This window comes from Argopecten irradians, chromosome 4, assembly GCF_041381155.1.
Source record: "Argopecten irradians isolate NY chromosome 4, Ai_NY, whole genome shotgun sequence".
Taxonomy (NCBI): Eukaryota; Metazoa; Mollusca; class Bivalvia; order Pectinida; family Pectinidae; genus Argopecten; species Argopecten irradians.
Window position 1 is genome coordinate 23,238,927 of NC_091137.1, and position 20,192 is coordinate 23,259,118.

The window sequence follows — 20,192 nt, forward strand, 5'->3', positions numbered from 1 at the left end:
TAACAAATTTCAACTGCCATCTTGTTTTTCCGATCAGCCTCAAAATCTGTATGGCACAACTAGGGACCAAAGGTAACCTCCATGTGAAGTTTGAACAAAATCCCTTCAGTAGTTCTCAAGAAATATCGATAACAAACTTCAACTGCCAAAATCAAAGATGGCTGCCTGGCGGCCATCTTGTTTTTTCCGATCAGCCACAAAATTTGTATGGCACAAATATGGACCAAGGGGACCCTTCATGTGAAGTTTGAACAAAATCCCTGCAGTAGTTTTTAAGAAATAGTGATAACAAGCATTGTTTACGGACGGACAACGGACCACGGACGCAGGGCGATATGAATAGCTCACCATCATCACCACCATCTGATGATGGTGGGCTAATAAATCTGCACATGAATGCATGAAATACACAAAATGCTATACAAGTTGTCCCGATATTCTCCTACTCACCTTTGACATTCAACAGTACGATGCTAGTTCCATACCTCAAGTGGGGCAAGTGCCTGGTATTGTCTGTAAAATGTAGGTAGGTGGGTTTCAAATTTTTAATTATTCGGAGAAAAGTTCGACCTTACGGTATATTCAGACTCTTTCAGCTTAAGTGAGAAGTGGTCAGTGTAAGTGGTGTTTCCAATATAGTATTCAGCTGAGTCCCCTCCATATCCAAAACTTAGCCACACACATCCAGTCACTGACGTGAAAACCAAGTTAGCCAAACTCAGCTAACTGGTAGAAATCCATTTTGTCAGTTTACACTGAGCACACGTAAAATTGCTAAAAGTTACCAGGTCCTTTTATTAGCATGACCAAGACACAGCTCCTCTGTTTACTATCTACAGAATGTACTGCTTAAAATATAGCACATTATGGGCGATAACTCTTATTAATTATTTTGAATCATAAACAATGACTTGACATGGAAACCTACACAATTGGAAAGCACGATGGAACAAACTAACAAACATTTGACAGACAAAAAGCAATTAATATCTCCTACACTACATATATAGTGCATGGATATATCTGAAACAATGGCTAGACATTTTGCCACATCATTAGACTGTGAAGGTTTGAACAAAGTTTTACTATTACAAACTGTCAAAAGTAGTTTTTTTTATTTCTAAAAAAGATATTGGGCAAAAGGCTATGCTCATATTAGTCCTCTCTCAGGAAAAAAGTTCAATAGGATGTAGTTTGTGTTTGGTTCATAAGGAAACACAATGGTTTCTTTTGCTGTACATCCACACTAGTTATAAATACATTGTACATCTAAAATGTTCTTGGATGGAAGGTGGCAGCACATTGAGATTTCAGTGTTATTCAGAATAAAATCACAGACAATTTAATCAAATTCATATTTTTTTTTTATTTTACAAGTATTCTCTTACATATATATCATACAAACACCATTTCAAAACTACACTCGCATACATACAACACACCAGCAAACACTTGTACACAACATAACGAAACATTCAGATGACAACAAACTTATACATGTATGCCTTGAAATAAAATGTGCGATCACCTTGAAACACTATCTTATTGCTGTCACAGTTCTTTGTAGTTAAAATAACTAAATATGCATTGCATTGGTGATGATTAATGACAGGTGAATTGTACCAAAATTGAAGGAATATTTGCTTAAATAAAGAAAGTCTCCATGAACATGTCATTTTGATGTTAGAATATTCACCTTTTTTAAGTAAGCAAGCTTAGAAAGCTAGGATTTAACTTCAGACAATACGAACTTAGCAATATTGTTTAAATTTTGTACCGTAACTAGAAAATTGAACAGTAAGTAAAGATATTATTAGAACAGCCAAACTGTAATACTGCTGACCTATAAATGATAAGTACAACCATCGAATCCAAACTGTCCTATTCCAATATTTGAGGATATTACTTGGCATTTTACTGTACTACATGTGTCTTTCTTGTAAATTACTTTGCAGTCCACAAGGAATTTTTTGATCATCTACACTACTAGTCCAAGAAAACAATTCATGCCCAGAATTTATCATACTTCATCTTCGTTTAGTAACATGTTTGGAATTCCTGAGCTGATGGGAAATTCACGGCCTGATTCGGGACAAACAAGATTCCCTTCTATCACCTCTACCTGAGAAAAAAAAATATGAAAAAAATTGTACAAACTTTTGTAGCAGCCCAGAAAATTTAATTTTCTGTTGGAGTTACCTCCCTTCCAACGTCAAAATCTTCATAACTCTATATAAATTTATGATTTAAATTTAATCTTAAAATCATGATTTAGAAGATCCTTCAATTATTTAATGAAGTGTACATTATTAATAACTTGACTATATATTACATATTTTCTGAATTCAATGTTATTAAAGTTACATTATGTCATCAACAATGCTTGTTTTATTTGTGTGTTTATTGTTTACTTTTGTAAAAAAAATAGATGACAATAAGACCATAATTTACAATACTTATTTACCTGCATGAGTACATGATGCACTGATTGAAGCAAAGCCTCATCCTCTTCATAATTTTCTTTGAGTGTCTCTGGCAAGCCATCTCCGTGTCCAACCTTAGTCCAAAATTTTGGCATTATTATTACAAACATCACATTTTTCATGCCAATATTGAAGTTTATGTTTAGAGAACAAAAAAATCAAAAGAAATCAAACAAAAACTAATTATTGATGTTGATAAGTGAGTTAATATTCTACATTAATGTAGATTTAAGCCCTAGCTGTATAATATCATTTTAAATTCAGAACAATATTTTCACCAAATTTAACCAGAACGCCAACATTAACTTGGAGAAAACACTGAAAAGATATCCTTTCTTCAAATCACTGTTTGACAAAAGAATTTAGATACATGTGTAATAGGGGATCAAAGTGGTATTATTTGTACAGCAAAACTTGGTAAAAAAGAACAAACTGTTGTTCATTTTATTGATACAAATACAATACAATTTAATATATATGCAGACACATGTACTGTAAATGTATCAGGTTATATTTCTACAGGTGTACTTACTGATTGAGCAGCCTGATATAGGGCTGGCCAGTCAATCTTGGGCAGCATCCGTGTGATAAATTCTGGGTTGAAGTCAACAGTTTTTACTTCAACTTGTTTTGGCTGTTTAAAATTAACAAAGATGAATTAAATTCATTAAAGTCTTCTATTACAATACACATGTGTGCAGGTCAAGATGTCAATGTTCAATGTACATATACAGACTGTATACAAAAATACAGTTATTCATAAATATATGAAATTATCATATCAAGTCATCAACTACATTACTCGTGTATGGATATAGGCTAGTTGTCTGTCGTCTCTCCTTTGCATACATCAGTACATGTATATACATGTGCTTCTTTAATCTATAACCACGTGCAAATTACTATGCATGTAAACGTTTTCCTTTACAAATGTAGTGTACACGTACAATCAGAAACATATATACATGGCTCTAGTACATGAGTACATTATTTATATATACATGTATACATGTTTCTGGTCCACTACAGTACCTGTTCATATTTCTTCACGTTATATACTATCTAATATAGTATGCCACATGTCATACTTACTACAATTTTGAGTGGATAACCGTTTGTCACACTTTTTATGATATTTGAAGTCAACATATTGTGAGTAATTAGCTTCATTTTAGCGTTTCCAGTCTTCCCCATACGTTTTTCCTTTACCATGTGGTGATGTAAACAGGAAGTAGATATAAAATTTAACATCTATAAAACAAGTGGGCACAATATAAATAAAATAAATAGGTTTATTAAATTCATGATTAATTGACGAAGATGTAAACCATTTCTTGATCACAAATATAAAACACATTTAGATATTAGCTTCAATGAAAGCCCACCGACGTATTTATTTTCTCGTGCGTTTCGTTTTATCCAATGATTGAAACAACAAAAATCGATTAACCAAGATGTCTGCGCCCTTGGAATGACGGCATTGTTGTACAGGAATTCACGTTCCACAGTTTATGTTATTTTTTAGACTTTCTAAAGGAAAATGTCGTCTAAGAAAGCACGTGTGTTTATTTCGGATCTAGATTTCTGTCCTGACTGTGGGTCAGTGTTGCCATTGCCGACATTTGAACAGTTCGTCGCCTGCAAAACGTGTTCTTTCAAAATTGATGTGAATGGCAAGTATTGAAAAATATCTCAATCGCCGATTTCTGAATCTCCCATATACAGATTCGGTTTTGGTTATATTTGGTGAGGCGTCTTATAATTACACGTATTTACACGGTACAGGTACAGTGTACCTCGCAAATTGAAACGATATACACTGATCCATGTACACAATCTCGCTAGTTACATTTTGTAGCTCTGGGAGGTGGCTAATCCCTATTGAGATTCCTCCTCTAGACTCTTTTATATTCGGACGTCTGATAGATGTCTCTCGTCGGGAGACATCTATTTCATTTCAAAATATTTTATTAACAAATACAAGATATACATGAATCATAGAGAAAGATAATATATTAATGTAATGCCAAATGGATTGGACAACAGGCAAAGCCTATATAGGTCCTCTCCAGAAATCCGGTTTATTTAACTAATAAATAGATATAAATAGTGTTGTATCAGTAGAAATGAAAAGAAAAAAGAATATTAGGAGCATACCCAAGCGGGGCCATAGAAAAGAAAATAACTATAGAGACGCCTGATAATTGTTCAGAGATCCATCATATACATAAACATAGATAATCACCAGTGTCCCACAGCCATAAGCTCACATACCACACCAAGTGCAGAAAGTTGTCTCGACCTCATCAGATCGACTCTTCCATGCGTCGCAATGCCTCACATATATAAGACACTCCTAGACATATAGCCGCCAACACTAAATTAGATTACATGACTCTCTCTAGGCATCTATACAGAAGCTAACAATAATGTAATTTTTAATTGTGAGCTCATGCTGATCTAGTTAGTATGATACATTTGTGACGCCTACACAATGAGATCGTCTAGACTCTGCACAGCAGTGACTTCGTGGCATAGTGTCAATGTGTTGTGTGTTTGTGTTTGTGTGTGTGTTCTGTGTTGTGTTACAAGCATGTCAATTACTATGGCTGCTTCTCTTTGGGAAATTTATAAATCTGAAAAACAAGCGGATAATAATCCAAACGATTAGATCAATAACGCATATGCCTAACCAGCTATTTTTTATGTATTTATATGTTTAATTAGCTTAGAAAAGGTAGGACATCAGAAATAACAATATGCAGGAAAACTATCCCCTCAGCATAAAGCAGATCTCCTGTCAAACTCCAGACCTCTACTAGGCACGACGCGCTATCTAGTGAGTTCCAAAGTTTCATAGAAGAAGGGAAAGGAAAAAAACTTACTTATTATAGCGCTGCGCTTCCGTCCTCGGCTCTCCACCCCGCCCCGGTGGGTAACGTTAACCTGACCTAAAACATTTAATTTCTAAATGCATAATTATTATTAGTATTTATGAAGGGATGTTATATTGTCATATAGATAAGTAGGAGTATGGTTATTTAGGATTTTATATAGTAATGTTAGTTTGTGTTGATGTCGTCTATTCTGCAATGTTTCAAGTTGTGTTTCAGAGTAAAGAACATGATGAGAAGTGCCTCTTCTTAAACCAGTAATAATTTTCATAGCTTCTTTTTGAATAGATTCTAAAAGATCAGACTCATTTTTTGTACAATTATCCCAAACAATATCAGCATATTCTAAAATTAGCCTAATATAAGATATATATAGTGTTTTTAAAGAGTTTCTATCAAGTTTTATGTTTAAGAGTTCTTAATATATTGAGTCTGGATGATGCTTTTTTTCATAGATATTTGATATGTGTTCTGACCATGTTCCTTTTCTATTAAATGTTAGCCCTAAGTGTTTGTGAAAGTCATGCTGAGATACGGGTTGGTTATTAAAAATAAGAGTGGGATGTAGGTCTGCTTGTTTCCGTGAGAAGGTAATACTGACAGTTTTTATTAGGATTAAAAAGAATTTGCCATTGATCAGCCCAAGAGGAAATAGAAGTGAGATCATCATTAAGAGTGTCTGCTGGCGTTTCAAGATCATCATCATCATCATCAACTATTACATATAAAGAAGTATCATCTGCAAATAATTTTATATTGGATGTAATATTTATCTGTGATGTCATTTATGAATAATAAAAAAAGAAAAGGACCAAGAACAGACCCTTGAGGTACTCCTGCATTTACTGATTTCAAGTTTGATTTATAGTCATCAATGATTACTCTTTGTTTTCTGTCAGATAAGTAAGCTTTGAACACAGTCAAGTAATTTACCTTTTATGCCATATTTTTGTAATTTATATAAAAGACCTGAATGCCAAACTCTGTCAAATGCCTTACTTATATCACAGAAAACAAAGCGCACATCATTTCCCTTATCTAAATTAGAACTAATAATATTAAAATATCAACAATGTTGATTAGAAGTAGAATCTTTGGGTAGTAGAAATCCAGATTGATTTTTACTCAACATGTTATATCTAGTGATATAATTAAAAGTATATTTAAAAAATATTTTTTCTAACATTTTAATAAATATAGAAGTAATAGTCCATTTTCCATCATGACGGAATCGGACTCTCCGGTTTGGTTTTCACCTTTATAATCGCCAACACCAGACACAAAACACTTCCGGAATTACTTTATTTACAAATGGCAGCGAGCAATGACTTAATATATTTAAGCTTTACATCAATGTACCTATCAGTTAGGGATCTCTACGTACAATTTTTAAAAAGTTGAGCTTATTGAACTGTGTGAGGCAGTGAAATCACCCGATCTATTATAACATTAGATCTAGATTTTACATCTCGATCACCAACATTTATCTTGGTTATGATATTTTTGACTACCGTTTATACACAATCGTCTGATTACTGACAAAATGAGACTCGGAGCATATAGGAGTTGTGAGGTCTGCCGATTATTTGTTGACAGCCGGCATGCTAAAAGTTTGATCTTCAACATATACTGGCAACATTTGTATAATGTTCCTGGCTAAGGCGATATCAGATCTTCATGAACTGGAAATATTGCCTATTTATGGTTTTCCATAAAGAAATCCACGGGAGAGGTCATGTCAGCCAACTGCATTTTTATTGACAGGTTAGTAAAAAATGTAGACCAAAATAAAAAAATATATTTCGTTTATCTGATAAAAACAATCATGTCGTTTTATAAACAGTAATAAAGTATATGTTTAAGAAATCATTTGCAAAGTCAAAATATATGTTTTTTAATTATCAGCTTGGAAAAAAGCTCCTCAAACAATAATTTCCTCAGGATGACTTTTTTTGATAACCAGGCTGGAGCCTCTATTGCAGCCCCTTTTGTTGTATAACTTTTCCCAGTTGGGAGGTGTGGTGGTAAAGTCATATGGAATTAGGTATTGATTGTGCAGACAACAATAGCAAAATAAATCATTGGTATATATTTATTTTTGTGTTAGTTTAGATGTAATATAAAATACACATTTAATCTTAATTTATTGTCCAAATGATAATAATTATTTACGCTCTGTCGGCGATGAAGCATCTTTAGTAATCAAACTTCATTTTCACTAGATTTTTTTATATAGGTCATAGGTTGAAAGTACACATACAAATTTACAACAAGTATATAGCTGAAATGGATTAAATTACATTACTACTGTACTTACTAGTACTATAAAGTATATCTGTATTTTTCTTGGGTTTTTTTTTCAATATAAGAAAATGCATTACAGATGCATTTGGAACTGAAAAAAAAAACATAAACCTGTAGAAAATGTATGCATAAGGTATGTGCTGAACTTATATTTATCATACTTTACAGGTATTCTAGCTGTATTGAATGATCTGATCATCATGGGGTGAGAAAGAATACTTTGGACACCTACGATCCATGTCTTGCCTGTGACAGAGAATCTTTGGACATAAAAAACTTCACTGCGAAAACTGAAACAGGTACAACTGGCGGTATATGCAGGATTTTTTTATGCTAATAAATGCTAAGAAACAAGTTGCTTATTTTTCAATATTTGTTTTACTAAGGTTTGGATTAATCAATCAAACCAAAAGATTTGGTAACCTTATATGAAATCTTTTCATTATCAATGGGGAGGAGGGGGGTTGGGTTGCAGTGGTCGAGTGGTTTATGTCTCGACATACTACTACAAGCCTCTCTATACCTCTGGTTTTGCAAGCTAGAATCCCATGTGGAGCAATTGGTAGGAAACTGACCACTTATCAGTGGCTTTCATCACACAAATAAAACCTGACATGTCGTTACATGACCTTGGTTATTAATAGGGTGTCAAAAAACTAAATTAAAACCCAACTGTGAAGGAATCACATGATCAAATCTATAAATCTACTAACATGTTGTTTCATGCGAAATTAAAGTGCTCTTACAGATAATTTATATATGTAATGTAAAACTAGCTATTCCTTACTGTATTGCAGTAAGTGTTGTTCCTACAAAAAATGTTTGTATGAAAATGTGTTACGTTAGTGAATGTACAGAATCTAGAAGGACAGCCTAAAATCAAGTTATTTTATTCATATTTCAGCTGCATCCAGACATCAGAAAATGGATATATTGTATGAGAATATGGATGAATCATTTGAACAGTCACAGAGGAATTAGACCACTTCATGTCTTTGCCTATTCAATTGACAATCAGATTAAGAACAATTAAATGAGTGAGATTTTAAATTCAACCTTAGAACATAATTGATAGTGAATCTTGGAAAATTATGACACCAAAAATTGTGAGGATATCACACGAGACCACCCCCTGTGGGAAGTCTGGAAATTAAGTCTGGAAGATGATGCAATATGGCCCGACTGGACAGCTTTTAACTTCCACAAGATTTGTGAAGCAATATGATTGTCATCACTGTCCACAATCATTGCTCCAAGATCTCATCGATGAGGCTGAACAGCAAGTGTATTAAGAAACTTTCAACCCCGACCAAATATAACATGGTGAATCCGAAGAAAAACAAAAAATTAAACCAATGCACCGATATAAAAATCAAAATATAAATCCCATGTTAGAAGTTCATTTTGATTTCAGCAGACCACAGTAGGATAATCTTTTTTCAGGGGAACAACCACAATCTCTAATAACCCTTGGCAGGTGTCGCTCCGATTCAATGGGCAGCCATATTTGTGGCGGGGTCATTTTTTTGTAAATTCGGGTCATACTAAATTCTAAGATACTGCTATTCTGTCCTCGGCTGCACACTATGTCTGGGGAGCTCATACACGTAAGGAAGTTCTTTCATTGTGTATTTAATGTTGACATAAGTTGTTTTTACTTATAAATTCGGGCGAAAATTGTACCGTGTAAAAATGCCAGGATTGAGCTTTAGTCTATATTTAGTAACTTTGAAAAGTTGCGTGACACTCCTATACCATAGTTCCACAAAACAGTCTCTTTTTTATTTAAATGTAGCTACAGTCTTTGGGTAGGACAATTAAAATATTAAATTCTAAAATAATGAATCTACATCCGCGTACAAATTGGATTGTATTATCGAAATGTAAATTTCATTGTTTTCGAGAGTAAATGTTTAAAATGATTTATTTTTGTTTATAAGACCTTACTCAGTACGTATATGGCTCTGGAGTCGCATCTCAGTATTAGGAATCTCGTCACGGTTCCGCTACGGGCATGAAGATAGTGATGTTCTTTTTTTCTCAAATAATTCCACCTTTTCCTATAAATGAACCACACCCTATCATATCATAAGGAACTGTCTACGTGATAGATTAGGATGTCTATTTAGAAACATTAATTTCAGACATGTGGGAAAAACGTTGACGTCCCATTCATGTTGATTCAACCTGCTTTAATAATATGCATCCTTAAATCCAATATATCCACCCTTTGGTATGAATTACGGTGGCAATTATCAGGATTGACATTAATAGTGTCAGTAATGATCAAGTACCAAAAAGTTCTTAGAACTATATTTGGAGACAACTATCTATATTCAATTTAACTTTATGAGTTTACATGAATAAGAACTTAAAAAAATCTTTGTATCATCAATTTGCAAATCAAGCTTTAAAAGAAATAGGAAACATTGAGTGACCATTTAAAATGACAAATCAAATTACTCCGTGGATTCCAATAACGTGAAACGTTTTAGGATAAATAATAATGGTATTTAATGTTCATTTATGTTCTTAATACTGATTATAACTCATTACTCATCAGAGGAGTATAGTCCTTGCAATTCTTCTCGACCATTGGACTGTGTCATTGCCCGTATGGTTTTTCATCATATAGCGTAAATGGGAAGCATTACCAGATTTTTTCGGCAGTGGTCGGGATGTCCGAACGACATTGCAATACTAATGGTGAAGGACAAATGAGCGTATTGGGAAGTTACGTCTGCGGCCATCTCCCCTAAATTCGTATAGGAGCAAGAATGGTCTGTTGGTCTGGGGTCTGGGTTTTCGTGATCCTGTAAGAATCACTGGTTTGGGGGACTTAAACTTCAAGGCTCAAGCAGCGTAAGAAAAAATTCACTGGACAATCAGTTGATGGAGAACTTCTGAATTGATCACATTAAATAGATAAACTTTTTTTAAGTGAATATCTTTCCGCAATTATTGAAAGACGCGTAACTTTGATTTATTCTTTCATCCTGAAAATAAAATATAGTGGGTATAAATGTTAAGCAGTTTTTTCACGGAAAAAAATACTACCTTGTAAACTCACAGGTTAAACGATCAATAAACACAATTTAAGTGCATAATAAGATAAGGATGTTTAATTATATCCAACAAATGTATGAATGAAATTTAATAAGAAATTCAAAAAATAAACCATAAAAATAATACAGACCTCGATCACAATAACATACTTTTAATGATAATAATCTTAATTGATAAGGTATTTGAAAGGTCTATGAATAATTATGTTTAAGCAGTAATTTATTATGAAAACTACGTAATTTTAACATATATATAGTGATCATTATCTCAAGCTTAGTCGAAAACGTTGTCGATACCGTTTATCATTTATAGCGAATCTCCTTTATCCTAATCACATTCAATCGTCAGTCACCATTTTTATGATTCCTGGTCCAAACCCCATCGATGATACATTATATTTAACGTAAATTACCTCACTTAAAATCCCCGCAATAAAAAATATTATTCTTAATATGTAAAAGCCACTACAGAAGTCATGTGGACCTACATATAAGAAACATATAAAGATCATTTAGATATCAGCTGGGATAATGACGTCATACATAAACGCACGTAATTGATACAATATATATTTTTGATGAATTATCATTTCATTTTCGCAAATATAATGCAGCCTACCAACAATATCTACAAGGGAAACCTAATGTTTAATTTGTTTGATTGACGGATTCAAGCTGTGGTATGTATTCTGGGGAAACAATTTAAATTAAAAATCCCTCTACATATTTGTGTTAGCGGGAGATGGGCAGTGGCGCTTGCAACGGTAAGGATTTACACTCGGTATAAACTGAATAATCATTGGTCCAGAGTGCGTTTCTCATTCTTGCTTCTTTATAAATGGATTGGTTGTTATTGTTTTTAAATTACTTACACGATATTGTCCTGTAGCAGAACAGTGTAAAATAAACAAGTGTTTGCCATAAATTAATTTTTGGGTATGTAGAGTTTAGAAAATATATGGTGATAATGATTTGTATCCAGATATCCTAAATCATTGTAAATATTCACGGAAGGTTCTTGTTAGTTTATGAAATTGGTTTCTTTCACAGGGGTGATATCGGTGGTCCGTTGGTGTTTGAAAATGAGGCAGCCGTTGACATGGAACTATTGTTGGAAGAGACGTCCCATGGAGGCGCGTCTGGCTGCAGCACGTCAATAGAATCCCATCTGTGTAGTACTGAGGGACATCAAACTCACTCAAGAAAATTTTCGTGCTTTTAACCTCAGAAACGAGTTATTAAAACAATAACCCAGTGGATTTTGTCTAAGTGTCTGTTTTAGAAATAACATTTATTGCTATGGTTTCACAAAAATGTTGTTGTTTGTTTTTTCACTTTCTTAAACCCAAATCCCCACCTATTTGTATAACCCAGGCATTTTTTGTTACTTTATTTGGACAAACGGGACACAGAGGTAGTTGGCCGACAAATAGGAGCTCAACGCTCTTGACCGTTAACATTTATTTTTTTCATCGAAATTACAACTAAATGATTTTATATCAATCATCATTTGCTTGGGTAAGGACATGCCAAATTGATTAATATTCCACAAAACACCATTACCGTCTCGTCGTGTTTCAGACTCCATAAATCACTAGAAAGTAAGAAGAAGAAAGTATTCGTCAGTTATCAAACCAGCATGTGACCCCGTGAACATCTCGGCGCTATATTCTTTATGATATTTGATTAACGCAAACAACTATCGATTAAAAATTGAAAGCGTCGCACACGTTCGTGAAAAAATAGGTTTGCTTTTGCTTAATATCTCAAATATTTATGATATTTTATAATATCAAAAAATAAATTCTTTCTACCATATGTTGAAACGTTTTACGGTATTGTAATAAACGTATCTCAATTTATTCGGGTTAAGCAAACACACAACGCAATGTTTGTAATGAATCAATCATCAGTGTATGTAATGTAAGTCAATACTATAATCAAGGATTTTCTTAAATTGGTACGTAAAAATTTCATTTTACAGATCACAAACTTTGTAATTCAAAATGTATCAAAGATACAGACTACAGGAAACTAGTTATCTAAGTTTAAAGCTTATTCGTTGCTGAACTCCTCGACAAAAAATCCGAAACTTTTATTTTCTGTGTGTGATTTTCTTTCATGATTACACGAAGATACCTGCTTATTAGAGCATGAAATTAAGAGTATTTGAAACATCGGTTTCACTCCTTTTAGTTATTTATAACGATTAACTTCACTCAAAAGTAATCATAAAAAATCGTTGATTAGGCTTTTCCCTGTGACCGGTCAGATGTCAGTGATAACACATCCGTTATAGTACAGGCTATAAGCCACGGACTAATTTTATGGACGCCACAACGGTTTAGACAGAGCTATAAAATATCGCATAAATCGGACGGTCAGAATTTTGGACACTCGTATATATCGATGGTTTTTTTAACAGGTTATTCCGGTCGCGCGCGCGGCTGGGGGGGAGAGGTTTCTACACGTGCTAATAAAGCCATTTCCAGCTATAAAACTGAAATTATCATTTTTGACTGCACAAATCCTTTAACTGAACAGCATTGGATTTATCACTTGATTGTTCGTTCTGCAATATGACACACATTGCACAGACTCCATCTTGATAGCCATGCAAAGTGAGGAAACGCCTTTCTCTTATTGTATTTTACGATGTGTCTGACATAATGGAAAGTATAAAAACTAAAACTGCGAAATATATAATCAAAACTAAAGAATAGAACTTTTAAAATGCGATTTAATGACTTTATAAATTATACATCATCAGTGACTTTGCTTAAACCAAGGAACTCCACTTCTATGATGCTTGTAGACCTCGTACAGAACCAACGGTGAAATGAAAACTGTAAAACTAAAAAAACAAAAAAACCAAAAAACTAATTAAACAAAATAAAACTAATTTATTTTAATAATATTGATTATAACTGAATGAAAAAAACCACGCAACAAATAAAATATTTTGAGCTGAGTATTACTACTTAAGTGACTGAATGGTATGAGAGGATACAGGTAAATTTGGATGTAATCAAGAAATAAAAAATGAAAACTCACACTTATGCGCATACCTTGATATCTCATCAAGTGCTGTGTTCGTCGAATAAACCCATTCAAGTTAGAAAGTTGAGATATGTGAAGTCAAAAAGAAACGCCTGAATATAAAACCATTAAATAATCAAATTCATTATGTATGTAATGGAGAGAAAATACCATTCGATTAGTGAGAAGCATAATTTAATAAAAGATTCACAATATCTTAATGGATAGAATTGAAGTGCTCTCAGTTCAAATGACATCTCAAACAAAACCACCTGGTATCTCTAATCAGAGGCGTAGCCAGGGTTAAAGTTCAATGTGGGATGCAATGGCATAGGTCTTTTTCCCTGACTAATGGTACGGGCATACACACACCCCAAAGGTACCCACACCCGGGGGCCCAACCAATCCATTACCTAAAGCACACCTCCCAAAACAAATAATGAATATATGAATCCTCTCTGTAGAGATTATCCGTTTGTATGCTAAGATCAAAATTACTTCTTTGATGATTTGAAAATATGACTTAATATAAAATTAGATCATTCCGAATGAAGAGAATCAGACATTTCTTGGTAAAATTCAATTGAACTTTGGATATATGTAATATATTATACGTACCATGGTTAGCACACATTTTGTAGCAAATAGAAAATAATCCACAACTTTTCAAATGTTTATTTATTTTATTATCCATGTCGTAAAAAAAATGTGTGCCTTTTGTCGAAGGGTCAATTTTTTGTGTTTTATGGTGTTATACCACTGCTTTTGATTCATTTTTTATTCTACCATGGCAGTATATAACACCGATATTGACCGAATCAAAGAGTTCCTAATCTTTATATTGAATAATAAGTTTTCTTTGAACACTTTGTCATTATAGGATTTTTGAAATGAATGCTACTTTAACACATTTTGGCCTTTGGTTGAGCGCTCGTCCCTATGAGGTAAGACTTTTGGTTTCTGTCCCCTAGCCGAGGACACACCAAAGCCTATAAAAAGTGGTATTTTCTCCTCCTGCTTACTGCTCACATGTCGCATTTCCGGGAGAAGGACGACTGATTTACCCTTTGTCAGTATAATGACCACCGGAGAGGGGTGTGTTGCTTGGTATCTTCGGCAGCATCAGTGTTATAGCACTATTTAAAAGGGTACAGAGTTTCCACTAAACAATTGGAGACGACACAACACGAATATACCGAAGTTCGTTAAAGTCGACTTATTACATATCCATCAAATTCTGGCTAATGTGTCTGTCGTAGGTTAGAGCCTAATCAAATTTTGCATGTTGTCTATCGAATACCGTAAATTGGGATATTTTTGGCGTCGCACGTCTTGCGTGATTTTTTTTCCGTTGACAAAAACATACCTTGAATTGTATGTTTTATGTAATTGTGATTGAGTAATTTACCTCTCTATATAATGTTCGTTTTAATCAAAAAATAGATACGTGGCCAAATTTCGTGTGTTAAACGATTGCATGCCGAAAATAAGCTACAATATGACCACATCCACAATATTCCTATTTAACGGTACAAGTATGAACGAGAGTCATTTACAGGTATCACAAGAGAAAATTAAAGAAAATGCAATAAACTTTGAATCAGTTTGCTTGCGTTTTAATTGGCTTTAAAAACCAAATTACAAATTTTGAATGAAGTCAAATGTTCACGGGATCTCACGACTATATAACTCTGTTATTGTCTCAAAACTAATGCAGTAATTGTTTATCAAAAAGTCCCTGTAAGTGTTAACCTCGGCATACACTAGACGGATAGATCGTTAGACAGCCAGATCTGCGCTCCCCATGTGACGACACTCCAACAAGATCCCATGGGGTATTGCCATTTGCACACACAACAAAGGTCCACCACTGTCCACCCCTGTTACATGAAAACAATGATACAATATATATCTTCCTCCGAATATACTGATTTAAAAAAAATCAAATGTTAATTCCTTACGAACAACTAAGTTGATTTTAAAAATTACTAATTACCTTTCTCATTATTTATATCATACTCTATTATAAAAGTTCTTATATAACCACACATATACGTACTTTTGTGTGCCAAGCAATAACATTTTACAATCCTAATTTTAATTGATAAAATACATGTATATGAAAATATATCCTTACATTACATGCAGCTAATTGGGGTAGCACCATCTTCTGCTTGAAGACAAATGTGACACGTGTTACATAATTCTGGAGGATTGGCGTCAGGCCTTGGACAACCATCATGTGTTAGGTGCAATACTGATGGAATTCTGTCCAAGGCGTTTTGACCTGCATGATGCCTGGGCTTGGTAGTGTCACACGTGTGTAAATTACAGCTGAAAGTTGATCTTCGCCGATATGGGCCACCATTAGAAAACAATTACCTGGCCTTTCAATATATTTTGTGATTACAGCTAGTGAGCATTACACATCAAAAACAAACACAGCTTACAACTGTAAATGATTTACTACGCGTTTTTAATGTTTAATAGGCCTAACTGTCCCCCAAGTCACAAAGGTTTGCAATCGTAATGGCCGCCCATTTTTGATAATTATAATAGTTTTGTTGGAGCCCGGATCGGGTACAACTATCAGGAATTCATTAAAAATCATGTTTAAAAAATAAGGAAGGGATTTTTTTCCCAGAATTTTTGTGTACATTTTTGAAAAAAATACATTTAATTTATGAAAATATATTAATAGTAAATATATAAAATACATTTTAATCAATCAAAATTCAAAGAAATTTTCACATTTTTTTTTCTTTCTCTCAAATAAGATATATATATTTTTTTATTATTTCAACTGATACTGAACATAGTTTGACAATTATTTTTTTTTTTAAATTTAGTACTTCTTTGTGATGAAAATTTAAGTAAATATTTCCATTCAATTAAAGCCCAGTAAATTTTTTATATTATATATATATTTCAATAAAAGATATATTGAGAAATATAAAGGTATTAGGATTGAAATACATGTTTAATTGGCATTTCTTAAATGTTTCCCCCTTCGATTTAATCAATATAAAAGATGATAAAAAATTGTCCCCGTGAAGAATACCCAGGTAGGATCGACACGCGACCCGCAAATTTCAATTGGCGAATCCAATTTTTGACCCAGAGCTAGGGATGCCATCCCTCCACACAATCTGCCGCTGGGGAAGCCTGCAAAGCCTATGGGCTGGATGAGTGCTGCAATTCAGTCTCATTGAGCAGCTAGACTCAGTGACAGAAAGCCAGCGGATTTCGGCTCGCCCCCAGGGTCAGTGACTGGAAGCTGGCTCAGAAAGGGAGTTCCTCAGGCGGGTCCCCATAGTCGGGCCCACTGATTTTTTAATTATTTTTTCTTAATGACATTTTTATTAGCTTTTTAACAAACTGTGTATTGTATAAATATGCTGATGACAACACTTTATCCTACATCAGCAACTGCCCAGTCCAACTAAAAAAGTACCTGGAAAATGAAAGCATATTATTTTGAATTGACTGGGATCTCCAGAAATGGAATGAAAGCAAACCCTAGTAAATTCCAGGCAATATGTTTTCGGAAAGAAAGTCGCATGATAAACATAAAGTCATTTTGTATTGGGGACCAGAACATTGAATAGCGATGACTCTGTAAGCTTATTAGGTGTAGAAATTGATTTCATTTTTGAAGTGTCGACAACCACCGACATTTCCAAACTATGCAAAAAGGCCAGCTCCAAACACATTAGCTATTTTGAAAAGAATATGGAGGAAACCTTTACCAAAATGGGCAAAATGACTATTTATAAATCTTTTATTACTTCAAATTTTCATTATATTGTCCCTAAGCATTGCGTGGCATTTTTTATGCCTCAGCAACACAAGAAAGATGGAAAAGATACAAGAAAGAGCTCTGCGTTTTATTAAAAATGATTTTACCCTCACCATGTGATAGATATTTTACGCAGAAACAAACTTACATTTTTACATGTCATCAGAATAAATCTATGGCTGCAGAGTTTTTTTAAAATTTTAAAATGGCTTTAGCACCAGGAGATTTTTTAAGTGACCCTAATTATTAAAAATGACCCTATGTATAATTTCAAAACAGAGAACACAAGACAGAAAACAAGAGTTAACTCATACACTCATATGGAAAAAAAAATCATTTCGTTTTTGAGGCTGCCCAGGTGTGAAACAGTCCCTGCCGAATGAACTCCGGAAGGTCGATAATTATCAGACGCTTCGCAGAATGTTGCACAAACATAATTTTCTACTCTTAGTGCTTTTTTCATATATCACATGCATATTGTAAACATTCTATGTCTGAAATCCTTTTAAAGTGCTCACTACTAAGATATGATTTTTTTTATTAAATTTATTGTCCTGTCTCTGCTTGTTTTGTCTTATTTTATAATCTGCGCTTTTATGTTTTTCTTCTTACTATCCACATTGTATGTATTACAAACGTGCTTTATTGTGTTTTAGGTTCTGCTATATTAGCATGTATTCTGTCAATTTTTAATCCCTATACCATATTTGGTATTGTATGTATATACGAACCGTGTCCAGCGTTTTTTTAAATTTGGTTTGGTAGAATGTAGCATGGAACTGTTTAGCTTTGCTTTTTTAACATGTCCCATAGAATGTATCTACTATATATTGTGTGTTTTTTCTGTTTTGAAACTAAACTACATGCTGTGATAAATTTAAACTATTCATAACTTGACAATATTATTACTATCCTATCATTTACATTAATACAATCTCCTTTTGTTGTTATAAAATGTTTATACCTTTGTTTGTCGTAAGAATAGCTCTACAGAGCTAATGTTATTTCATTTGTATGCATACAACACTAAATAAAACCTCTTGTATCTTGTATCTTGTATATGTTATTTCCCCACGTGTTCTTGTACGTACTGTCCGTCAAAATCTTCACATCAGTACCCTTGAAGGGTTTTTCCGGAAGAGAGAAATATGTGTACGGGTTTTTAGAGTGATTATCATCTACTATGGTTTCAATGCCGTCAATATATATTAAATACATATCATAGGAAGACTTTAATACAAACAAAGATTTCAACTGTAATTTAAATATTCCGTATTTGCACATTACAGATTTATCTGTCTCCTTGCGGGTAAGTATTGATTGTGACGTCATGTGTCCAGTAAAAATGTCATTCTATGATTCGTTTCTACAGTCATATTGATAAATGAATGTGGATTACTATAATGATATATACGTATCTAACTTTTCAATGCATACATGCCGATATACTCAGCAGTATATTGGATTTTCACAATCGTTTTTGTTTTTACCAGAGTTACCATCGAGATAAGACACATGAATTGATGACAATATTAGTTCTCCACCTCCTCGTTGGAAGCAAACGAATTTTTTGCAACCAATGAGGGGAAAGATTCTGATTCATTTCAATGAACATTTCAAGGACAATGATGTTATTGGCTATTTATCTTGAAACAAATCTACGAAATTTTAAAACCATCTTTTTCTAACAATTTTAAAGATAATCACATCACGCTTTGCAACAGATGGAAGAAGAATGAAAAAGATCATTAATAAAAAAATCTTATCATATTAAAACAACAAAGGTCTTAAACATGTCATTGATTTGACGTAATCTTCTTGGAGCATTTTGGATAGTGCGATAAAGATAGTTGCAAAGTTTATGAATTATATGAGGAAAACGAAGAGATATTCCAACTCAAACTAGTAATCTCGACTACTGTATATAGCTCTTTCCAAGTTAGGAATTATCCTGGGTAGTAAAATGCAGCAGTGGCCAGAAACAATTATTACTTGTGCCTGAAGTTTCGTCCCCAACCGGTGATTCTACTTGTCAATCCAGCCTATGCTCCTAGAATTTAGGGAAATGCCTTCCGCGTTACTATCCAAAGTTATTGCATTCCGCGTTCTATCCAAAGTTATTGCATTCCGTGTTACTATCCAAAGTTATTGCATTCCGTGTTACAATCCAAAGTTAATGCATTCCGTGTTACTATCCAAAGTTATTGCATTTCCGCGTTACTATCCAAAGTTTATTGCATTCCGCGCAACTATCCAAAGTTATTGCATTCCGCGTTTACTATCCAAAGTTATTGCATTCCGCGCAACTATCCAAAGTTATTGCATTCCGCGTTACTATCCAAAGTTATTGCATTCCGCGCAACTATCCAAAGTTATTGCATTCCGCGTTTACTATCCAAAGTTATTGCATTCCGCGCAAACTATCCAAAGTTATTGCATTCCCAGTTACTATCCAAAGTTATTGCATTCCGCGCTCAACTATCCAAATTCATTCCATTCACCGACAGTACTCTGCGATGTCGTTTCGGAAATTGCCCCAGATTCTGAATTGAGTAGTTTTGGATGATATAACAATATAAATATCAAGATTGCCAATGCCAAAATTCGA

At 33.7% G+C, this 20,192-nt stretch overlaps 2 protein-coding genes across 2 annotated transcripts in view; one reads left to right on the top strand and one right to left on the bottom strand.

Moving 5' to 3' along the window:
• Nucleotides 1-1,344: 1,344 nt before the first annotated feature.
• LOC138321018 (multifunctional methyltransferase subunit TRM112-like protein) lies at nucleotides 1,345-3,731 on the bottom strand. The gene is made up of 4 exons (XM_069264398.1): nucleotides 3,576-3,731; nucleotides 3,016-3,117; nucleotides 2,465-2,557; nucleotides 1,345-2,122 (listed from the first exon to the last, which is right to left on the bottom strand). The coding sequence occupies exons 1-4, from the start codon at nucleotides 3,693-3,695 to the stop codon at nucleotides 2,021-2,023; spliced, it is 417 nt and encodes a 138-aa protein (XP_069120499.1). The 5' UTR covers nucleotides 3,696-3,731; the 3' UTR covers nucleotides 1,345-2,020.
• A 192-nt stretch (nucleotides 3,732-3,923) lies between these two features.
• The window catches only part of LOC138321019 (DNA-directed RNA polymerase I subunit RPA12-like), a 36,024-nt gene continuing 19,755 nt past the window's right edge, over nucleotides 3,924-20,192 (top strand). The window contains exon 1 of the mRNA XM_069264399.1: nucleotides 3,924-4,156. Within this exon, the coding sequence (XP_069120500.1) occupies nucleotides 4,024-4,156 (133 nt within the window). The 5' untranslated portion in view covers nucleotides 3,924-4,023. The remainder of the gene's footprint in view (nucleotides 4,157-20,192) is intronic.